The following is a 24,618-nucleotide window of genomic DNA, read 5'->3' as shown; positions in this document are numbered from 1 at the left end:
TCTTTTATATAGGAAATTCTAACTCTAGTAGGTACTGATGTTTCTGTATTTTCTATTTAAAGCTAAACAGGCATTAAGGAAGCAGCAAACAAAGGCTTGGAAGAAACTACAACAACAAAAAGAACAGGAAAGACAGAAAGAAGAGGATCAGCGGAAACAAGCTGAAGAAGAAGAGAGAAGGAAAAGAGAAGAAGAAATCAGAAAAATTCGAGATCTCTCAAATCAGGAAGAGCAGTACAATCGATTCATGAAATTGGTTGGTGGAAAGAGGAGATCAAGAAGTAAGGTAAAGAGTGCTAAAATATAAAATCAAAATGTTATTCAAATCTAAGTGTCTTTGTTGTCTTTTATCATAAAGTCAGTCAATTAAGAAAAAGCGTAGATCTCTTGTATTTGATAGAATTTGATAAAACATTTTTGGGGAGATGAGAAGGTTGGTTATAATCGAGAATGAGTCTTATATAGTTACAGATAATAGAAATAGAAGAAATGAAAGACTAAAATATGGTTAGCAAAGTCTGCTTTTGGCTTTTTCATCCTTCTCTATTTAGAAGAAAGTGAGATTACTAAATTGTAGTATAGACCTATCCAAAAAAAAAAAAAAAAAAGGCCATACCTTAAGTTATAAGGGCAGAATTTCATTAGTTGTTTTTTTGGTTTTTGTTTTTTAACATTTGTTTAGTATTGTAGAATTAGAAGTGTGTCATGACCAGTTGGTATGGAATGTTTTAAAGAAAGTTAAATCATCCTGGTCTGACTGCTTGTGGCTACTTTAGTTATTAAGCATTTAGTTTAAGCATTAAGAATTTATTATGTAAAGTCATTAATAATTAAGTCATTGGTTTTTCTGGATGGTGTTAGGCAGTAAATTGGAGTTTTAATATCAGTCTCTAGTGGTATAAGTGACATATTAGAATTTTGAGATTTGAGACTAGTGAATGGACTGTTGAAGAGAGGGATGTTAAAAAGTAAAAGCACTTTGTAGGGAGTCAGGAATTAGGTTTGCTTAAGCAAGGAATTTATCAATATACTTTGAACTTCTAAAAAGTACTTTGATAGAATCTCTTTTAGAGAAAAGTGTTGCACTTTTACATGACTCTTTTTATCCATCAGGATTGGTTTTGTTAGATTTTGGTTTGTTAAGAACTGTCTCTGAAACGTGTAAGAAATAAAAAAAGAAAACTACACATAAACATGTCAACTAAGAATTTCTAGTTTTCAGCTATCATTAATGTATCCATAACTAAGATGTTACTGGATTTTTTGGAAATACTCCAAAATATAGTCTCAATGACCTAAAACTTGAGTTTATTCATCTAGTTTCTTAGAGAGGCCATAAGTATTCAAGAACTCGAACATCTTAATTTTACAGATGAATATGATTTTTGATAGTGTTCCCTAGAAATAACTGTCAATTGTTTCGTAGTTTCTAGTGTAAGAATAGACTGAGACAGAAAATGCTTTGAAACTAAAAAAAATCTTGTTATTAGTCTTCAGATCCTGACCTAAGACGATCCTTAGATAAGCAACCTACTGATAGTGGAGGAGGCATTTATCAATATGATAACTATGAAGAAGTTGCTATGGATACAGATAGTGAAACCAATTCTCCAGGTATGAACCAAAACTTAAAACATTATCATATTCACAAATTGTCATAAATAGAAAATGATCATAAAGCTACCCAAACCTTGGAAGAAATGTGTCATGAAAAGTGACATTTGCTGGTGAATTGTGTAACTGTAGACATTTAATGGTCCTCAAATATGTAATATGAACCTTTATTTCTAGGTGTTTGTTTCTAGATAGGATTTAAATAAAAAGGCAGTATTTAAACTCCTATTAACTGTTGGATCTAAAAAGTGAAGATAGTTGGAAAGATGGGAACACTGTTTTTAAATAAAACACAATAAACTTTTGATATCTAAAGTTACCTTTATGTTAAAGATACTTTCTAGTTTAGTAAAAAAAAAAATCTTGTTTTGAGGCTTCCTTTCTCTTTCCAGCGATGTTACTTCTAAGGAATTTGCAGATGGAAAGTAGTACTAGTAGCATCTCAAGAGAGGCTGCTTAGAACTGATGAGGGCAGTACCTCAGTTTGATCGCATACATTAGGATGTGACTATTCTTGAGAGCTAGAGACTTGCTTAGGTGATAGTCAAGGGTGATTTTGTGAGAGGCCTATTTTCTTACTAATTAAAACACATAAGACTGGGGTGCCTGTGTGTCAGTTAGGTGTCTGACTCTTTATTACTGCTCAGGTCATGATTTCACAGTTCGTGAATTCTAGCCCCTCATTGGGCTCTGTGTTGACAGCATGGAGCCTCCCTGGGATTTTCTCACACTCTCTCTCTGCCCCTCCCCAGCTTGTGCTTATGTGCTCTGACTCTCTCAAAAATAAATAAACATTAAAAAAAAGTAACCACACGTAAGACTAAGGCAGATAACTGAATGCAGTTGGCATTCTAGGAGCTGGAATACTTACTTGAACGATCGTATGATCAATGTATTTCTTCCTGTGGTCATGTTGTCAGAGCAAATCAAAACTAGAATCATGCTGGGTGTGTCTAGACAGAGACAAAGAAAAACATATGATTGACTAATGTTTACCCAAAGTGCTCATTTTAGGTTGTTTTAAGGCTGATGTTTGATAATTTCACATCATACATTTATTTTGAGAGTGAGAGAGCCCAAGCGCAAGCAGGGGAGGGGCAGAGAGAGAGAGAGAGGGAGAGAGAATCCCAAGCAGCAGAGCCTAACTCGGGGCTCGATCTCACTACTGTGAGATCATGACCTAAGCCAAAATCAAGAGTTGGAAGCTTAATTGAGCCACCCACGCACCCCTGTTTTTATTTCAACGTTTAACTCTTTGGTCAGTATTAAGTTTTCTTATTCGTAGATTCTTTGAGATAATTCATTGCATTCCCAATATTGATAATATTATTAATACTTTCTATTTCTATAAAATAACTTTATGAACTATGCTTTCAAAAGAATTTTGTAAAATGGGGCACCTGGCTGGCTCAGTCAGTGGAGCATGCAACTCTTGTCATTGGGGTTGTGAGTTCAAGCCCCGTGTTGGGTGTAGGGCCCACTTTAAATAAATAGATAAACTTTAAAAAATTAATAGAGAATGCAGTCTTTACTCAACTTTATCAAATTTTAACTTTTTGCTATATTCAGTACAGGTACTGATATTTAAGAAGTATAATGTTCTAAAGGCCAATGTATATTCAAATGCTATCATTATATGGTACAAGTTAACCATATAAATCATGTGGGTAATAGCCATATTGATTTGTGAGACAGCTGGATAAGAAGAAGCATTAGTTTTTCCCTGAAGTTTGTCTATAGTTACTGGGTAGCAAGAGTCGTCTTTGAATCTGCCATATTTCACCTAGTCTTAAGAAACTACTGAAGTTGAAATGCATAATTATTTTTATCTGCTACCATGGAAGAAAAAATGCTAACAATTTAAGAGATGCATTGATTTTATTTCAGAATTATTAAAATGTGACTTAGTGTACATTTAATTGATTAAATATAAGTAGTTCTTTTCATTTCTAGTCCTATTTGCTTTCTTTCTTTTTTTTTTTTTTATGTTTATTTATTTTTGAGACAGAGAGAGAGCATGAATGGGGGAGGGACAGAGAGAGAGGGAGACACAGAATCTGAAACAGGCTCCAGGCTCTGAGCTGTCAGCACAGAGCCGGACGCGGGGCTCGAACTCACGGACCATGAGATCATGACCTGAGCTGAAGTCGGAAGCTCAACCGACTGAGCCACCCAGGCGCCCCGCTATTTGCTTTCTGTACAGCTTAATAGTTCATTTCTTTGCTCCACATGAAGAATGAAATTACATCACTGGTTTTGTTTTGTTTTATTGGTTAGGGCACTTTAGCAGATTCAAGGGAATTTTTTGTTTTACTATTCCTTTAAAAAATATGTTTGTAAAAAAAAAAGTATGTAAAAAAAAAGAGCCTTTCCTGCTCTATTCCTTCCTTGTTACCATCATTAGGTGAAAAGTGGAACAAACTAGAGAGGTTTTTGGATTTTTTTGTTTTTTTCAAACTAGAGAGTTTTAAGGCACTAATTGTCAGCTTAAGTTGGAAGGCTGATGTTATGATAAAGGATAATTTTAAATAGGTGGAAAGGATTCATGGAGGTTAAAGAATTTGTTAGAGATTAATTTGCACTCTACTTTGATGTATTTTTATTTCTTCAAACATATCATAATCTTAATTTATTCCTGTTGAAGAATATTTGTCTGTAAATTCTTAATGAAAAAATTTTTTACAGCCCCTTCACCGGTGCAACCACCATTCTTCTCTGAATGTTCACTGGGGTATTTTTCTCCAGCACCATCTATTTCTTTGCCTCCACCACCTCAGGTTTCTGTAAGTGAGAACTGATGTGATTTCTAAGAGAATTATTTTGTTGTTTTGTGTCTTTTCTAATTTGTTCTGAAAAACTGGCAGGTAATTAAAAGCAGTTAATGTTTGAAGAGAGCTTCAATTAGAATTGTTTACCAAAATGAATAGCTATGAAACCTATAGAATAAATAGTTATTTATGTATTGGCGGGGTTGTCCAGAAGGTAGATTTTTTTTCATAGCTATTTTTTAATCTCATGTGTACTTTTGTTCACTACTTACCATGTTTCCTTTTTCCTTCTCAGCTAGTAGCTACTCCAAAACTTTATTCCAAAGAAGAATGAGATTATCTCCTGTTTTGTATTATCTTTTTTGGCAGTTGGGATTTAGATGCATGAAGGATACTTCTAGAAATAAATTCTTTCCTTTTTCTTTTGGTGAATTATGGTTATTTTTTATTTGAAATTTCAGCAAAAAAAGATCATTTTATGTAGAAGTTAATTTCTTTTTCCCCATCTTCCTTTTAAAAGAACTGCCAGTCCCCCAATTATAAAAAAAAGGGAAAAAAGGAAGTGAGGGAATCATTAAGTAAAAGTTCTGAAGTTCTCAGTGAGTTAGTGGGAACATTACCATTTCACAGTTGCTAGGTGGACATCTGGTGTCCTAGCTTAAGGTGAGGGGAATATTAGAGCACAGAGTGAAGGAAAAGGTTTTTTTTCCCCTTTGAAATGTTTTCTTTTGGGAAATGGAGAATGGATGAGCTAAGTGCCAAGGGAAATACTAGAAGGTCTTTGAAACAAAACTTTCCAAACTCAAGGATTTGTATACAATTAGTTTTCTTTATAATTTCTAAGAAGCCATTTCACAAGGAATTAAGAGATTGTTCTTGACAGTTCTTGAGATACTCTGGACTATTCTCAGAATCTCTTTGGTGCCTAATTTTGTTTTTTACTTAAATATCACCTTTGTTTTCAGTAATTCCACTTGTTTTCAGGTAGTCATCTAAAGGGAAAGACCCTGTAAAATTTGATTTCTGTCTTTTAGAATGCTAAATGAAAATAAGAAAGATAATGGAAGAGTTTGTATAATTGCCCTGAAGTTCATAAATTAAATGTTTCAAATATCGTTGATTTTTTTATTGTAAAAATTATACTTTTTTCATGTTGAATATTGAATTTGGGTTAGTTTTAAGATTTACAGGATGCTTAGTTCACTTCTGTTTACAATTGAAGTAATAATCTAAAGTTTACCTTTTTAAATTTAATGTAGCTCCATAGATAAACATTTTGAATTGGTAGTATTTGCATTGTAATTATTATTTCTTCTCTTCTAAAAATAACTAGTCTATGCCACCTTTGAGCCAGCCTTATGTGGAAGGCTTATGTGTTTCTCTTGAACCTCTACCTCCTCTACCACCTTTACCACCTCTTCCACCTGAAGATCCAGAACAGCCTCCAAAACCACCTTTTGCAGATGAGGAAGAGGAGGAAGAAATGCTGCTTCGAGAAGAGCTACTTAAATCTCTTGCAAATAAAAGAGCTTTTAAGCCAGAGGTAATTTAGGTGCCTGAACCTCTAGGTGGTGCTCTTGAGCTTAGTTTTAGGTAGTTCTGCTTTTCTGTTTGGGATTCATTGGGCTTTTCAGTAAAGTAGCACTAGTCTAAAAAATGACAGAAGTGTCTTTTTATTTAAAAATGTTTCATATTTCTCTTTTCCTTATTTAGGAAACATCTAGTAATAGTGACCCACCTTCACCTCCAGTACTGAACAATTCACAGCCTGTGCCAAGAAGCAATCTATCAATAGTCAGTATTAATACAGTATCTCAGCCTAGGATTCAGAATCCAAAGTTTCATAGAGGACCTCGTCTTCCACGAACTGTGATTTCGGTAAAAACAAGCAGAATATTTAATCCTACTGCTACATAGCTTGTGAGAAATTTTTATGAAATTTTACTGTCTTATTCCCTGCCTCCCAGTTTATTTATGTGTGTCAAAAAAGTTTGTCATTAATTGTGTAATTTGTAAATTGTATAATTTGTCATTAATTATTTTTTTGTTTGGTTGTAAAAGAATTAATTTAGGTGGCATTATGGTTCTTTATAGAAAGTTGGAGAATATAAAACTTAATGAGAAGGGTGGTCACAGTAAGTGTCTAGAAAGACTGACAATATAGAATATTTTATTTTGTGGGCAAATAACCAGTATTGGTGAAGTGGAACAAAGTTAGGCAACATAAACATAAAAAACTATAAACTATCTACTTGGATTCATTATTTTTAGGAATTGAAATTAAAAGAGGTGAAGTGACTTGTCCAAGGTTACCTATCTAATTGTGGTAGGGCCCAGAAAAGAATAGATAACTTCTGTCATCAAGAGTAACAGATATATTGTCTTTGCAGCTTCCAAAGCATAAATCAGTGGTTGTAACACTGAATGATTCAGATGACAGTGAATCTGATGGAGAGGCTTCCAAGGCAACAAATAGTGTTTTTGGTGGATTGGAGTCCATGATTAAGGAAGCAAGGCGAACTGCTGAAGTAAGTGCAATAATGAAAGATGAAAAGATGATTTATTGATCACTGTTAAAGTTTTTTTCCCTGAAAATTAGACCTTAGAGGTGTAAGTTTTTAATATATTGAATTGTGGGGATATTTTAAGTACTGTGTTATTTAGGACTTTATGTAATGAAGCATGTATAAATTTAATTAGACTTAACTATTAAAGTCCACTTTATTTTTATTCAAATTGGCTAGTACCTTTTTCAAAATAGTTAAATTGAGTAGATAATTGTCCTCTGTACCAAGGAAATGTATTGCTTTGGAATTGTATCATATTACCAGAAAATAGTTTTTATGATCTCAGTACAACTTAAAAAAAATTTTTTTTTAGTGTTTATTTATTTGAAAGAGAGACAGAGAGAGACAGAGCATGAGTGGGGGAGGAGCATAAAGAGAGGGAGACATAGGATCCAAAGCCGGCTTCTGGCTCTGAGCTGTCAGCCCAGAGCACAATGTGGGGCTTGAACTTCCGAACCACGAGATCATGACCTGAGCTGAAGTCAGACACTTAACTAACTGACTGTGCCACCCAGGTGCCCCAGTACAACTTTTACCCCTATTCTTACTGTGCATATGTTGGTTACATATGATTTAGTTCAATTATTTTAAAACTGTAGGTCTTAGTGGATTGTACAGTTAAGTTGTGGTTAACAGGCTGTGTTGTTTTAAGAAAAGAAATATAAAGTAATGATGAAGATACTCTGTTATTTCTAAATAGCTAAATAAATGTGCACTGGGTTGCAATATAAATATAAAACTTAGCTAAAGCTTAGCATGGGATTATTGAAAGCTGTTGATCTGGTTGACTTCAACTGTTTTCTAGCAAGCTTCAAAACCGAAAGTACCTCCAAAATCTGAAAAAGAAAATGATCCCTTGAGAACACCTGAAGCTTTGCCTGAAGAAAAGAAGATTGAATATAGATTGTTAAAGGAAGAGATTGCCAAGTAAGTAGCATTTTATGTAATTAGCTTTAAAGATACGTGCTCTTTTAATACTTAACTTAGTCTTTATATACCGTATTCGTATTAGGCAATGAGTGATGCTGATTTTTATCCAAGCTGCAGAGTATCCAAGCTGCAGAGTTAATATCTTTATAATTCACAGGAGGGGGAGCCAGATGATCGATCACTTATAGGCTTGAATACAGTGGTGCACTGAGATAAAAACAGCTTAGAAAAGGATTAAAGCTGCTATAAAGGAGAACTACACTTTTTTATACTTTAAATATATAATTTTATTTGTCAATTATACCTTAGTAAAGTTGAAAAAATAGTAGAATCAGTAGTAGATATCTGTTGTAGTTTTAGTAATTGATGGGAGGATGTTACATTAGTCTCAGGTGTATAACATTGTGATTTGACATTTCTCTACCTAGGCTATTGTATATTGTCAACTTTGAATGCCAGCTTGGTTATTATTAGTCAATATGATTAATATTTTTACTTTATTTTATGAAATAGAACACATCTTTATCAAAGATAAGTAATTTTAGTTTATTTTTTGGTGTAATTCGTCTACTTCTATTGATTATTTTAGTCGAGAGAAGCAGCGTTTAATTAAATCAGATCATCTGAAGACAAGTTCATCATCCCCAGCAAACTCTGATGTAGAAATTGATGGGATTGGCAGAATAGCAATGGTTACTAAGCAGGTTACAGATGCAGAAGCGAAACTTAAAAAACATAGGTGAGCCTCTTTATCTGATTAAGTACTGGCATATATTTAAATGTTCCTATATTTGAATGATATATTTTTACAGTTAATGTTAATAATAACTATATTGTATAATTACAGATTCTTTTATACTTGGCAAAACCATAGAAAGCTATCATTTTGTTGAATAATACATTTACATAAAGTAATAGTATTAATGTTTAAATAAAAATATCAAGATTTCAGAGGAGATTTTTTTCCTGTTAGATATATACATGGCTTATTCATTGCTAAAAACATTTGTGAAACTCCTTGTTTTGGAATTTTCCTTAAAACTTTGACATCTTTTTGAAATAACTTCATTAGAACCATATTGTTGAAGATGGGCTCAGTTGGAAATAATCATTACCAAGTCTGTTCAGTAAGACACATAGTCAAATATGGTGTTACTATAAATGTGTGTGAATATTAAGTTACAATCCTAAACTTACGTGTTTTGTGAAATTACTATGTTCGAGTAGTGTTGCAAAATTTTGAAAATGTGTAACTTCATAAGATGGACATGAGTCATAGAATTCATTTTAATTCATTAGCATATTTGGGGAAGTTATTTTATTGAGGTATAATTGACATATAATATTATATTAGTTTCAGGTGTATATCATGAAATGATCACCACATTAAGTTAACATCTGTCCCCATATATAGTTGCAGATTTTTGTAATAGTCTTTGATGAGGACCATTAGCGTGTATTTGATAGAAGTATTATGGCTATATATCTTTTTTGCTCCATATACCTTGAAATCATTAGTTGATGAAGAGCAAAATGGCTTTAGTTAACATCAACACTTGTGAGTTTTGTTCTACTAGTCCTCCTGTAGGTTTACACATGTCAAGGGAGGTTCTGTGCAAAGATGGTTACACTTCCCCTATTCTGTTTTTAATAACTGACTGACTAACCGATTCTTAAACTTCAAAGATTAATAGTAAAAAATGATTACAGGGATGGATTAATTCTTAATGTTAAAAATCATTAACGGTGTATAAATAATGGTTTTTGAAACAAGCTTCAGAAGTTAATCCACTCATAGTTAATTAGTGAAGGGGAAAAGGTAGAATTTACAACCACCTTGGTACTCTTTATTTTTTTAAATCATAAAAAAGAATGTAATTTGGAGTGTTTTGACAAGGCACCACACACAAATCCCTCAAGGAGAGGTATTAAGGCGATAGGGACTATGTAAATTTTTATAAGTAAACAAAAGTATGTTCTGTTCCTTATTTCTTTTATTATTTATTTTAAAGTTTATTTCGTGAGAGAGAGAGAGAGTGTGCGCATACATGAGAGCACACATGGGGAAGGGGCAGGGAGAGAGAATCCCAAGCAGGCTCCATGCTGTCAGGCTGTCAGCGCAGAACCAGATGCGGGGCTCAATGTCAGGACCATGAGCTCACGACCTAAGCTGAAACCAAGAGTTGATGCTTAACTGACTGAGCCACCCAGCTGCCCCTGTTCTTTATTTTTGAATAAGACATTGGAGATTAAGTATTTTGAATATTTGTCTTTGTGCTAACTACCATATTTTAATTACAATTAAAATATGCCATTATTTTGTTCACTAAGAAAGAAAACCTGCTGCTAGCCAAACTATGATATATAATAATGTTAAGACACACCCTGATATTAGAGATATGAAAAGTATTCTTCATAAATGAAATGCTGCGGTGACTGTAAATCTCCAAAATTATCAATGAGAAATGGTATTGTGTATGTTTTAAAAAAGATTAAAATAAATTTCATTTAGATTCTATTTGTTAACTTCGATAAAAAGTGAAAAGGTTTTAATATTTATTTATTTAAAGTTTATTAGAGAGAGAGCAGGGGAGGGACAGAGAGGGAGAGAGAATCTCTAGTAGGCTTCACACTGTCAGCATGGAGTCCGATGTGGGGCTTGATCCCATGAACCATGAGATCATCACCGAGCTGAAATCGAGAGTTGGATGCTTAGCCAACTGAGCTACCTAGGTGCCCCAGAAAGTGAAAAGGTTTTAAAAAATTCTTTTATTTCTACTCCCCATTCTATCACATAGTCTCTGACTCTGTGATTCATTTTAGATGACAATTGTTGTGACTGTTGAAATATATCTCCTGGGCAAGGTCTTTCATTTTTTTAATTTTATGGTCTACCATAATATTCAGTAGTTGAGAAAATTAAAATCTGTATTTATTTGTTTGTTTATTAATTTATTTGTTTTGTTTTTATTCACAGTTCCAATCTTTATATCTGTATATTGTTTAAAAATTTAGACTTCCTGTCCCCTTGCTTGCCTAGCTTTAAATAAAATAGATAAGAGATTTGTAAGTGTGCTTGATTATATTTATTAGATGTTTATTTGTGTATCTATTAAGAGCATTATAAATGAAGCCAAACATAGCAATTTTCTGTCTTAAGTTCTCATTTTTCAGGAATCCTATAGGGTCAGATTCAGTCACATCTACTAGTAATAGTTTTTCAGCTGTAATTCACCTTAGTCAAACTTAGTGATATTGACCTGTAGTTGCTTTCATTAAATGTAATCGTGTTTATTTGAATATGTGTGTGAATATGAAAACATTAATCCTTTTAAATTTTCATCTGTATTGATATATTTTTTAAAATGAGCTACTGCTTTGGAAATTTTTTATTCTGATGGTATTCATCCACTAGTTGAGAAAAAAATTTTATTTTCCAATTAGGATTCTCTTGATGAAAGATGAGTCTGTTTTAAAGAATCTAGTACAACAAGAAGCTAAGAAGAAAGAATCTGTTCGAAATGCTGAAACAAAGATTACAAAACTTACAGAACAGCTTCAGGCAACAGAGAAAATTCTCAGTGTCAACAGAATGTTTTTGAAGAAGCTTCAGGAACAAGTAATGTTCTTTTTTTAAATGAAGATATTGTAGTCTCACATTCCTACTCATTTTTATGGGCTAAGTTTTTTTATAAAACAAAACCATAAACCAAAGCCATCAAAATGTGTAACCGATATATTATCTTCCATTGAGACATAATTTTGGAATATTTTTATTTTCAGTTGAATATTCTAAAACTGCTGTATTTAAGGAGAAGGTATGTCCTCTCTTAAGATTTACATTTACATTTTCAGAATTATCCTATATTTTCAGATTCACAAAGTTCAACAACGTGTTACAATTAAGAAAGCTTTGACTCTAAAGTACGGAGAGGAGCTTGCTCGGGCAAAGGCAGTGGCTAGTAAAGAAATAGGAAAACGTAAACTGGAACAAGATCGCCTTGGAGTAAGTTTGTAGGAATATTTTATTTTTGGAAAGGAGAAAGTTTTATGATACTTTTAAGGGTAAGAGATATATAAAATAACACGTTTTTTCCTGCATATTCTGAAAGATTAAAGCTTTGTTTTTAAATGACATCCATATTTTTGGAAACTTAATTTTTTAGTTGTTTTATTTCATCTTTTTGTTTTATTTTTCATAGATTATTGATTAACTGGCATAACTGTTGGGGACTTCTATAAAACTGTTTTATTCTCATCAGTGATTTAGTTTTATATTGTTGGCATTGTATTGTAGGGATAACACCAACCAAAAATTGTTTATGAAATCATAGTGATGTAAAATATGTATACTATGTTTCCCCCCAGCCAAACAAAATGATGAGACTGGACAATTCTCCAATATCAAGTCCAAGAAAGCATTCAGCAGAACTAATTGCTATGGAAAAAAGACGATTACAAAAACTAGAATATGAGTATGCCCTGAAAATTCAGAAACTAAAAGAAGCCCGGGCCCTTAAAGCAAAGGAACAACAAAATATTGCTCCAGTTGTGGAGGAGGAACCTGAATTTTCTTTACCCCAACCATCACTTCATGATCTGACTCAAGATAAATTAAGTCTGGACACTGAGGAAAATGATGTTGATGATGAGATTTTGTCTGGTTCAAACAGAGAACGAAGAAGATCGTTCTTAGAGTCTAATTCTTTTACTAAACCTAACCTTAAGCACACTGATACACCTAACAAAGAATGCATAAACAAACCTGCTAAGAATACGGTAGAAAAACCAGAACTTTTTCTAGGGTTAAAAATTGGTGAATTGCAAAAATTATATTCAAAAGCTGACAGCTTAAAACAACTGATTTTAAAAACCACCACAGGCATTGCAGAAAAGGCCTTGCATGGTCAGGTAACTGAACATTTCATATTCCGTATAAAATCTGGGATTCACCCTAGGCTTATTTACTTTATGTAATTATTGTTTTCTTTTGTAGGAGATTTCTGTGGATGTGGATTTTGTGACAGCACAGAGTAAAACAACAGAAGTGAAGCCATGTCCTTTTAGACCCTATCATAGTCCTCTTCTAGTTTTTAAGTCGTACAGGTATAAAAGAAAGATTCAGTAAACTTGAATTTCAGGACTGTTCCTTGATCTTAATGATAGTATAACCTTGGATGTTTAACAATAATGAAAAAATAATTGCGTTTTGGTGACTGAAAAATGAACTTGTCCTTTTAGGGAAAATAAAATTGTCTTGTTGTCAGATGTGAACCATATTAGGAAGTAAAGTTTAGCTCATAGTGGGTTTATTCTTACCAAATCCTTATTTCTGGCTATTGGGGAATTGTGGAGAATTCTGGATTACTGTCTATTAGGGATTTTAGGAAAAATAACTGGAATCGAATGAGAATTAAAAAAAATGTTTTAATGTTTATTTTGGGAGAGAGAGCATGAATGAGCGAGCAGGAGAGGGGCAGAGCAGGAGAAGAGAATCCCAAGCAGGTTACCTGTGTCAGCACACAGCCCAACGCAAGGCTCGATCTCATGAACTATGAGATCATGACCTGAGCTGAAATCAAGAACCTGACGCTTAACTAAGTCTCCCAGGCGCCACAAGAATTTTTTAATTTTAAAAAGAATTTTATCATTACTCTAAGGAATGCATTGGCTAGTGTTTATAAAATTGATTTAGACATTCTTAGGTGATTAGCTTTGTGGATGTCTTTTTTAAAGCCTTCTGGACTTTGTGAGACTAAATGGGTAGGATTTAATTATAAAATCGTAAAGCACCTATTGGGTAGTACAGACACTAGTTATAACCCTGGTTATTTTGTTGGCTGCACAAGAAATGCCAATTGTACAAGAAATGCCCATATTATATACTGTTTTATTATATGATAAGACACTAGGTTTAAATACAAGGATTTTTGTTGTTCTTTTCTATTTCAGATCTTTTGTGTTTTAGGTATAAAAGTAGTTGTCTCTGTCAGTTGATACTCTGGTTTTTTCGAGTTCATTTTGGTATTAAGTTACTAGATAAATAGTAAGCTCAAAGCATAGAAATTTTAATGGAGAAAAATAAAAATTTCTTAATTTTATAGGGATTGTTTGTGGAGTATAATGTGCCTGTCTACCTTTCTCCTCCTTAGATTTAGTCCATACTATCGAACCAAGGAAAAACTTCCCTTGAGCTCAGTATCATACAGTAATATGATTGAACCCGATCAGTGTTTCTGCCGTTTTGATTTAACAGGAACATGTAATGATGATGATTGTCAGTGGTGAGTAGTTTTTATTTGTGAATATTTTATAATTTAAAAGGGTCTTGGTTATTTAGTTTTGATATGTACATAATTCTCTTTTCTGTGTTGTTATTTTATTTTAGGCAGCATACACAAGACTATACGCTTAGCCGAAAACAGCTATTCCAGGACATTCTGTCATATAATCTGTCTTTGATTGGTTGTTCAGAGACAAGCACTGATGAAGAAATTGCTGCTGCAGCAGGTACTTAAAGACCTCTTGTTGTGAAAACTTGAATTTAGGCAATTAAAAATTGTATGTTTACTTATTGGCATCTTTAAGTAGTTGTAATAATTCAGTACATTCATCTGTGGCATTTTATCCAGATTTGCTTTTATATAGTAGTCACTAGCCACATGTTGCTATTCAAATATAAGTTAATTAAAATTTCTTCCTTAGTTGCACTAGCCACATTTCAAGTGCTTCATAGTTGCTTTTGATCTCAGCCGTAAGTGCTTACCAATAGGATAGTGTAGATACAAGACATTTCCATTGTTGTGGAAAGTTCTTTGGGAAGAACTCATCTAAATAAATAGTTCAGTTTATTTAGAAGAATATATTAACATACTCGTTTAGCAGTTTTATTAATGATTTTAAAAGACTCCTATTTTTATTATTCTAAAAAATAGAGAAGGGATGGAAATTAAGATGAATGTGGTTTCATATTTTACAAAGAAATAAAAAGGACTTTATACACTCTGATACTATAGAAAGTGTAGATTACTGTCACACATTGTGAGTAAATACTGTTAAGATTTTCTCCAGATTTATTGCCAAATTTTAAACCTTAAAGTACAAGTTTTCTGGAAATAAAGGAATTGGTGTTTATTAAATTTAGTATTAATCACAACCCAGAGTGATTGTAAAGTCACTGAATCTGTGTGATCATTCTCAATTTGGCACTTTAATTTTTACTTACTTGTTTAGTTTGTTTCAGGAAATACTTTTTTTTCTTTTTAAGTCCAAATTGGGTGCATGATGTGGTAGGATTTGCCATAGTAATTAAGGTAGTGGAGTCCTTGCCCTCTGGGAGGCATATATGTTTTTGACTAATAACGTATACTTTCTTTTAATTTTTAAATTACTCTTCACTTTATACTCTTTAATTAGCCTTGTCTCTGTAATCCATGGTTTTATGCTTTTTATGAAGACAGAATTCTTCTAATTTCAGAAAAATACGTTGAAAAACTTTTTGGAGTAAATAAAGATCGAATGTCCATGGACCAGATGGCTGTGCTCCTTGTTAGCAATATCAATGAAAGTAAAGGCCATAGTGAGTATCTCTCTCTGTCTCACACACACATACCCACAAAAGGACCTTAGAGTTTCTGTATGATAGCAAATTTTTTGGCATTATGTTCTAAAAAAATACACATGTATTTATATATATATAAAACATGCTTATAGAGTAGAATAAATGTTTCTTCCTATAGGGCAGAAAATATATATATGTGTGTGTCATTTCTGACTAACAGAATAAATTTAGCTTTTTTTGAGTATTGTGTGGATAGCCTTAAAAACTGTAAGAAATCTGTCTACTTTAGCACCTCCATTTACAACCTACAAAGATAAAAGAAAATGGAAGCCAAAATTTTGGAGAAAACCTATTTCAGAGAATAGCTTCAGTAGTGATGAGGAACAGTCTACAGGACCAATTAAGTATGGTAAGAAGTAATTTAAGATCCTGAATCATTAAATTGTGGTGTTCATCTTTGTCTAACGCTTTACTAATTTTTTGGTGTAGCTACAAGCTTATTAGTTTTTTGTTTTTTGTTTTTTTCTATTTTTTTAAAACAGTGATACCATTTGGCCTTTAATGCATGTAGTTCTTCATTGTGTAGGATTGCCCCTTGTATTCATGACCCCTGCCCAGTAAATACAGGGATCACTCTTTAGTAAATGTGATGGTTTCAACATACTTGAGCAAGGGAGAGGCGAGCAGTGCTGCTCCCACTTGAGAACTACTGCCTGGGTGTCCTTGAGGGTAAGGGTAGTATTTTTTTTGTGTTTGAGTCTGCTTGTTGACATGCAGTAGGCTTCCAGAACGAATAAACGAACAAACAAGGTAAATATGAATGAGTAGTGTATTGTCAAGTATATCTTATGTTATCTTAACTCTGCTTTATTTACTAATTTTTTTAAAGTTTGTAATTTGGGGCGCCTGGGTGGCTCAGTCAGTTGAGCATCTGACCTCAGCTCAGGTCATGATCTCACAGTTTGTGGGTTCGAGCCCCGCATCAGGCTCTGTGCTGACAGCTTGCTCAGAGCCTGCAGCCTGCTTCAGATTCTGTGTCTCCTTCTCCTCTCTCTGCCCCTCCTATGTTCATGTTCTGTCTCTCTCTTTCTCTCAAAAATAAATAAAAGTCAAAAAAATAAATAAAAATAAAGTTTGCATAATTTGTTTACTATATGTGGATTAGCAGATATCTAATGGATATATGCTTTCATGTGCTTATTTATGTTAATACTTTTTTCTAAATGTAGTGGGATAATTTTATCTTCATGAATTATAACTTTTTTTTTTTTCTTTTCTAATTTAGTAAATGTGAATTATCAGGTGATGCCACTTACCCTTCAAGTAGGGAGACCATACTTCTGGTTTGTCCAGCAGAATCCTAGTTTATACCTGTTACTCTGATATAGTTTTTAATAACATCCCTTTCACTTTTAGAAGGGTCCTAGTATATGACCATTCTATCTTAAAGCTATGAGCTACTGCATATATTTCGAATATTTAGATTTTTAGATTATTTTAAAGTTGAGGCCAATTGTTTTCTCTTCGTCTGTGGATAAAAGAAAGTGTGAAGCTAATGATACTTTTCTTTCCAGCCTTCCAGCCAGAGAACCGAATAAATGTTCCAGCTTTGGATACAGTTGTCACTCCAGATGATGTCAGATACTTTACAAATGAGACTGATGACATTGCTAATTTAGAAGCAAGTGTGCTTGAAAATCCATCTCATGTACAGCTTTGGCTCAAGCTTGCATACAAGTATTTGAATCAGAATGAGGGGTAGGTCCACTTCTGATCTTTGTGTCAACTGTTGCACATTTATATTTTTATGTTTGAAGTGTATTTTATCTGTGGTAATCACGTTTACATCATGGAATCAATGAGGTCTTTGTTTTTTGACAAAACCAGAAGCACTGTATTGTTTAAAAGCCGTTAGAAAAAGTTTAAGGTTAGATCTTGAGTTGTGTGTGTGGCTCAGTGTGTGGGTAATAAATTAGCCACAGTTTTTAACTCCAGTAGGCTCTTATTTCAAAGCAGGATTAGTTAAAACAGTATATTCTGAGTGGTGCAAGGATTATTGTTTTGGTTTTTTTTTTTTTTTTTAAAGTTAGGCACGTAGTGATAGTCTCTTAAAATTATGGTAAAATCACAATGGAACAAATTAAGTTTTATGTTAGTTTTTAATTTAGGGGTTTAAAGCTTGTCTAGGAACATCTAAATTCTGATGAATTGGCTTTTTTTCTGTGGGTGGTGTTACATGTATTCAAATAAGGTAAATAGTAATTTTTCTCATAAACCTGTTGCATTTTCTAACTCCAACTTTTTGATACTATTAACAGGAGTAATCTTTTATTATCAGGAATAGTCTTTTATTACTATACTTGAAAATTTATAATTCAGTTTTTGAAAGCTATTTTGAATGTCAGAAAACTTGGTATAAAAGCTTTGTTAGTAAGGCAGCACTGCGGGATGCTAATGTATCACACATACCTGAATATGGTGCTTGTTTAACTTACCTTGTGTGTCATTTCCATGTTACTGGGGTAAGTTACAGTGTTTTCTTTTCTGACTCATTTACTGAGTGAAGGCCAAAAGAACTGTACATTATTTTATGAATAGGATCATGAGACAGTTATCTTCTTGAAGAGATAGCAAGCCCTTGACCGTTGAAAAGAACTGTTACATTGAAAGCTTTGATATTTTGTGTTGGCAGTAGTTGGCCTTGAGGGGGAATTGTTTAACTTTTCCCATTCCCAGACCAGAGTAACTCATAAAAGGTATTGCTAAATATAGACATAAAGTACATTTGAAGTTGATAATCTAAGGGTTTTATAACAGTGGGTTTTTTGTTTGTTTGTTTGGTTTTTGGTTTTTTTTTTGGTAAATGCTCATTGAACATCCACTTAAAAAGGAATTGTTAGGTCTGTGGGAAATCAGGACCTTTTTTTTTTGACTGATGTGATTTAAAATCCTAATCTACCTCCCTTTGTCATAGGTCTTTCTAGCTTCTTGGTAGGTTCTAATAGAAAATGGAACTTTAGGGGCACCTGGGTGGCTCCGTTGGTTAAGCATCCGACTTCAGGTCAAGTCATGATCTCATAGTTTGTGGGTTTGAGCCCCGTATTGGGCTCTGTGCTGACAGTGTGGAGTTTGGAGCCTGCTTCGGATTCTGTGTCTTTCTTTCTCTCTGCCCCTCCCCTGCTCGTGCTGTCTCACTCTCTCTCAAAAATAAATAGACATTAAAAAAAAATTTTTTTTTTTAAATGAAACTTTAAAGTTGACTCATTAGATCAGCCTGATTTAAGAGTATCTTGAAGTATTTTTTAAAAAAGATGTTCCTGGTTTTTTTCTTTTATGTAGGCTATGTTCAGAGTCCTTGGATTCTGCTTTAAATGTTCTGGCTCGAGCTTTGGAAAACAACAAAGACAATCCAGAAATTTGGTGCCATTACCTCAGATTGTTCTCAAAAAGAGGAACCAAGGAAGAAGTGCAGGAAATGTGTGAAACAGCTGTTGAATATGCTCCTGACTATCAAAGTTTTTGGACTGTGAGTAGAATAGATAGCATAGTGTATGTGTATGTGTTATTATAATTCTTTGGATCATCTTAAATATTGATGCATAGCTTAATAAAGTCATATGCTTTATCTGCAGGTAGATATAATGACTTTTCAGTGTCCTGTAACTTCAAAACCACTCATGGGTCAGGACTAAATTTAAAATAAGAAGAAAATATGTAGTGAAGGGGTAAATTTTCTTGTTAACCTTATTGGTAAGGAAAAAACAAACGGTTTAAAACATTTTACACTTACCTATTCATTGGCAGTTTTGGTTTGGGCAACGTGAATTTTTTTGTAAAGCACCTGAAAAAAATATTTTTTTAATTTACTGTGTTCATGTAACATTTTTATGAATGTCAGAAAACATTTTGGTCTTTTTATTATCTATCCTCATTACTTAAGGAAATAATCTTAATCTGTAAATTCATACTAATACTGAACTTTACCATGATACAGAGATTTGGTGAAAAAATGAGTCCTTTATTCTCTGAGACAATGGGATGTTTCCTACCCATGCTTAAACTTAAAATTATAATTAATCCACTTGTAGAATGAATATTTATTAATATCTGAACTTTTATCAGCTGAACTCAGCAACCATAAGTTTTAGCTAAACTTTTAGATAAATGTATTAACTGTCAGATCTGTCATTTATTTGCTAACTGAAATTCAGAACAGAGAGATTTGGATAACATGCTATCCCTTAATGAATGAACTTGCCATTCTCTCTCCTAACTCAGGTACCAAATAGGTTTGGACAGTGAAAGATGCTTGATTTTTGACCTGGAGCCTTGTGCCAAAGTTAATGCTATTGATTGCCATAAGATTTTATAGGGTGTGAAGTTTTTCCTTAAAGTTGTTTGGTCTTTAAGGGGTCTTTTAATTTCTTAGGGCTTTTTAATTATTTTGCTACATATATCTAATATGAATGCTGTTCTCAGAATTTGTGTACAATATTTATGTACAAAATTTGTGCTCAAACCTAAGCAATGTAAATAGTACTTGACCAGCAACCTGAAATTTCGTAAATTTGTCATGGTCTTGCTGCCATTACTTTGTTGATTCAAGGAAGGGAAAGATGAATTTGCTTCAGTGGTAATTCTAAGAGTACATCTGTATGATTTTAGTTTTCATTTGGTTCTACTTTCTAACTTGTAGAATGGGAAATCTAGGATATGGTACTGGAAGATGGTTTTGTTTTTGTTTTTGTTTTTTTTAAGTAAGCTCTTTGCCTAACATGGGGCTTGAACTCAAAACCCCGAGATCACCCGTTGCCTGCTGTACTGACTGAGCCAGACAGGTGCCCCAGGAAGATGGGTTTACACGTATTTATAATGATCCTTTTTGCAGAAATTGAAGATTTAATATGACATTTAATGAACTGTGGAAAATCTGTAGCTTTACAGTTTATTTTTATGAAGCAGGATTAATTATATGAAACCCCTTTGGGCAGTTTCTGCACCTAGAAAGCACCTTTGAAGAAAAGGATTATGTATGTGAAAGAATGGTGGAGTTTCTGATGGGAGCAGCCAAGCGGGAAGCATCAGATATTCTGTCCTTTCAGCTCTTAGAGGCTCTCTTGTTTAGAGTTCAGCTGCACATATTTACTGGAAGGTGCCAGAGTGCACTTGCAGTTTTACAGGTAAACATTTATCATAGCATTTAATTACATTTTATAGAGAATTTTTTAAAGGTCTGAAACATTACAGATTAGCTGTTTAATAAGCACACAGGCTTTAGATTTGAATCCTTGTTTTGCCACTTATTATCAGTAAGTTGTGTAGAGTTGGGTCAGTTTATGACTGTTTCCTCATTTGCTTAGTGGGGATAATGCCTTTTTAAGATTATTTATGAGGTTTAAATGAAGACGTATGTTAAGTACCCACCAGAATAAGCTTCAGTATTCAGACAATAAGGAAAAAAAATTAGTCCATAGTGAAAATCTCCTGTATGGGTATGGTGGGTCTTTTTGTTTGTTGTTTTACTGTTTTTGTCTTACTAGATTTTGAATGTCGAGACACTAAAAATGTACAGATAAATTGAATTTTTTTCAGTAATTAGCTTATAAATCTTAGCAGAGGAAAAATTATATTAATCTGTATTGACATTTCTAAAGAGTTTTTTCATTAAAAAAAAATTGGCAGCTGTCAAATTTTGACTTAGATATTTAAGAACCACTCCAAAGAAATATGACCCTTGTATTCTTCTTTGCCCTTACATTTGAATCTTACTAAGAATAGGAGTCATTATTTCTAAAAACACAGGCTGTTTTTTCATTTTACCTAGAATGCACTGAAATCAGCTAATGGTGGAATAGTAGCTGAATACCTTAAAACAAGTGATCGATGCTTGGCATGGCTGGCCTACATACATCTTATTGAATTCAACGTTCTCCCTTCAAAATTTTACGATCCATCTAATGCCAATCCTTCAAGAATTGTTAACACAGAATCATTTGTAATGCCATGGCAAACAGTTCAAGATGTAAAGACTAATCCTGACATGTTGCTAGCAGTTTTCGAAGGTAAGTGCAAATGTTTATAAGTTATTTAGAACATCAACTTACCCCTTATTATGATTCTTCATAATTAATTGGAACAAATTTGTATCTACATATTTCAAGCTGTAGTTTAACACTTTAGTAGTATATCAATGCTTAAAAGATTAAGGGTTGAGTCACATAAGATGGACATTTGGCATCTATGAAAGCCAGGAACTATATTACCTTAAATATTTTTTTTGATTGTGGCTAAATATGTAGATAAAACATATTATGTAGATTTAATGAGTTGATTGAATAAGAGAACCAGGTAATTTTTTTAAAACAATCCATCAAGGTGATAGTTAAAAGGTTATATCATCTCTTTTCAAGTAACTAATGTTTTCTTCATTAGTCAATGAGTTTGAGTACTACCATATGCTAAATGGTATATCAGCTATGGACAACAGTTAAGGACAAAGCTTATTCCCTTCTAATAGGAAGTATGTAGCCTAGTCACAAGATAAAATTTATCCATTTGATACAGTTATTAAATGTATGAGACCATGTAACTGTATTGGTATATAGTCTAAATTCTGTGCTTCAGAAGAGACAGAGATTTGTGATGTATAGAATTATATTGTGCAGGTCATAACCCCAAAGGAGAGAGCTTATTGTAGGTTGGCATGATGAAAGAAGTCTTTGCAGAAGAATTAAGACTTGGAACTGGACTGTGAAGCTGATTCTGTTGTGACATAGTTGGCTTCCTCAAAGATGGGACCCTGGTCTTATTTGTTCTGTATTTCCCAAGGACCTATAATGTCTGCAGCATACTAAGTGCTTAGTAAATATTTAGTGAATAAACCAAAGAAAAGGAAGGAAAAGCAGGACATTCCTGTTAAGGGAGCTAAGTTAATAAAAAGCAACAAGTAGATAGAAATTGGTGCAGTGGATTTGAAGGGAGATTAGAAGAAGGGAGAGTTCTTATCAAAGCAAGAGTTTTATGCTAGAGAACAGTAGAAATTAAGTTCGGTAAGTGGAATGATATCAGATTTTCATGAACTTTGTAAGTGGTAGACTTGATGACAGTCAAGGTTCTTGAAGAAAGGAAGAATGTGCTGAAGAGGAATGATTTGAAAGGTAGGAAAACCAGAAGTTGATGGCCATAAGTGAAGCACAAAAAACAGAACCTGGGAAAGAGGGAATGTTTATTGGAGACATTTGAAGTTCTCACATGCAGATGTGAGGGAAATAGAGAAGAAATAGTCAAAGATGATTTCAGGGTTTTGAGGCTGGGGGAAAAAGTGTATTAATAGAAAACAAGTAAATTTGGGAAGACTGATTTTGGTAGTAGGAGTAGTATTTGTGAATGGTAATTGGCCATTCAAGTGGAAATACTCACTGGCAGAAGGAAATAAGGAAGTGGACCTTAAGTGGATGATTATGGATAGAAAAATGATTTGAAAGTTATTAATGTAGGAGCTACTATATTATAAAGTGCTTCACAGTTTTTAATGTGCTCTTGCGGTAAATTTTTTAGTAGTTGAAGCTATGAAATATTTTCTCTGAGAAAATGGAAACTTAAGACTATAGCAACAGGGGTGAAGGAGAAGAGTCAATGAATGAGACCAAGAGGACATGTAAATAAACTCTTGATAGCATAGGGAAGAAAAAAATTGAGAAGAAGAGGAAGAACATTATCAATTGAGAATGAAGCAAGTGTAGTATTGGCCTTTAGGTTTGTTTAGATGATTTTTGTAAGTGAACGTCAGAAGTGCAGTTTCAGAATGACACTCTATCTGGGAAATCATACTACCACTGAGCAAAGGAGGAAATGGTAACAGCTGTGCAAAGTAAAACAGTGAACCATTCTCTAAGACCCAGCAGGATCAAGTAAAGGACTCTTTACAAGGGAAACGTGTTTTGAAGGAATAAGGAAAGGATCTAGTTTAGGGGAAGACAATTAAATGGCTGTATAACAGAGAGCAAGGCCTCTTGAATTGGGTCAAAGAAAAACCAAAAGATAATTCATTCTATGATTTTTTTTTTTTTTTTTTGAGACCAGTTTTAAGAAATTTAGGTAAATGCAGAGACACTTAAGTGAAACCTTTGATACGTGTGAGAGCTCATATTGAATGGTTTTATTCTTACCAAGAATGTGAGGGTAAGAGGTTGAGTTTTAGGGAGTTTGGAGATACCTAAAAATACCTCTGGAGTAAAGATGAATAAGATTATGGGCAAGCAAAAGGGTAGGCCACCATGTTGTATTAATCTCCCAGAATTTAAATAACATAGTCAGATAATTCATTTTATGTTTGATTTCTGTTATTGTGATGTTTTTGGATAGATGCTGTGAAAGCTTGCACAGATGAGAGCCATACTGTTGAGGAAAGAGTAGAAGTCTGTGTTCCACTTTACACAAACATGATTGCTCTGCACCAGCTTCTAGAGAGGTAAAACTTAATCGACAAGCAGTTAACTGTGCGTTAAAAGTTGATTTTTTTTCTCATGTGTTTAGACATGTTTTTTTGTTATTAAAGGTATGAGGCTGCAGTGGAGCTTTGTAAATGTTTATTGGAAACGTGTCCCATGAACTGCCAATTGTTGGAAGCCCTTGTTGCTTTATATTTGCAAACAAATCAGCACGACAAAGCCAGAGCAGTGTGGCTTACTGCATTTGAAAAAAATCCTCAGAATGCAGAGATTTTTTATCATATGTGCAAATTCTTCATCCTACAGGTAAAAAAAAAAAGCCTCAAAATTCTTAAATATGTTTTTGTGTTTCACATTTTCTTATTCATCCTTTAATATGCTTCAGGCATCAGCCTCTCCAAGGAGCTTTTCCTGGTCCTTTTTCCCTTTGCAGACTGTGTTATATGTTCCTGCTGTCTTTGCTATAAATATTCTGTGGATAGTTCTGCCATTGCCCTTATTATAGTGCTTTGTAATTTTGTTGATAGCTGCTTTATATACTCTACTCTTTGAGGGCAAGAATCATGTCTTAACCAGATTTAGAGCCTCCAACACACCTCACACAGTGCTAAACATGTAATAGAAGCTTATTAGACAGTTGGTGGATATGGTATATCGGGTGTTAAGCTGTTTAATGGTTAGTTGACTTTAATTGGAGATCAAAATGTAGAAGTTCTCTCTACCTCCAC

At 33.5% G+C, this 24,618-nt stretch overlaps 1 protein-coding gene across 2 annotated transcripts in view; it reads left to right on the top strand.

Moving 5' to 3' along the window:
* ZFC3H1 (zinc finger C3H1-type containing) overlaps window positions 1-24,618 on the top strand; it is a 53,877-nt gene that overhangs the window by 19,680 nt on the left and 9,579 nt on the right. Inside the window, exons 5-26 of one of the 2 annotated variants that reach the window (XM_078449673.2) lie at window positions 63-286; window positions 1,491-1,614; window positions 4,300-4,397; window positions 5,716-5,925; window positions 6,096-6,260; window positions 6,773-6,910; window positions 7,755-7,876; window positions 8,469-8,618; window positions 11,324-11,498; window positions 11,754-11,885; window positions 12,248-12,790; window positions 12,876-12,985; window positions 14,032-14,163; window positions 14,268-14,389; window positions 15,357-15,458; window positions 15,730-15,849; window positions 17,015-17,198; window positions 18,780-18,966; window positions 20,432-20,620; window positions 21,265-21,502; window positions 23,805-23,910; window positions 23,998-24,196. In XM_078449673.2, coding sequence (XP_078305799.2) covers window positions 63-286; window positions 1,491-1,614; window positions 4,300-4,397; window positions 5,716-5,925; window positions 6,096-6,260; window positions 6,773-6,910; window positions 7,755-7,876; window positions 8,469-8,618; window positions 11,324-11,498; window positions 11,754-11,885; window positions 12,248-12,790; window positions 12,876-12,985; window positions 14,032-14,163; window positions 14,268-14,389; window positions 15,357-15,458; window positions 15,730-15,849; window positions 17,015-17,198; window positions 18,780-18,966; window positions 20,432-20,620; window positions 21,265-21,502; window positions 23,805-23,910; window positions 23,998-24,196 — 3,770 coding nt within the window. The remainder of the gene's footprint in view (window positions 1-62; window positions 287-1,490; window positions 1,615-4,299; window positions 4,398-5,715; window positions 5,926-6,095; window positions 6,261-6,772; window positions 6,911-7,754; window positions 7,877-8,468; window positions 8,619-11,323; window positions 11,499-11,753; window positions 11,886-12,247; window positions 12,791-12,875; window positions 12,986-14,031; window positions 14,164-14,267; window positions 14,390-15,356; window positions 15,459-15,729; window positions 15,850-17,014; window positions 17,199-18,779; window positions 18,967-20,431; window positions 20,621-21,264; window positions 21,503-23,804; window positions 23,911-23,997; window positions 24,197-24,618) is intronic. The other variant, XM_078449674.2, reaches the window with a different exon arrangement.

The sequence above is a fragment of the Panthera onca genome, chromosome B4 (assembly GCF_046562875.1).
Source record: "Panthera onca isolate mPanOnc1 chromosome B4, mPanOnc1 haplotype 2, whole genome shotgun sequence".
In the NCBI taxonomy this organism is placed as follows: Eukaryota; Metazoa; Chordata; class Mammalia; order Carnivora; family Felidae; genus Panthera; species Panthera onca.
The sequence above is the reverse complement of the archived record's forward strand: the minus strand, read 5'-3'. Positions and strand labels throughout refer to the sequence as shown.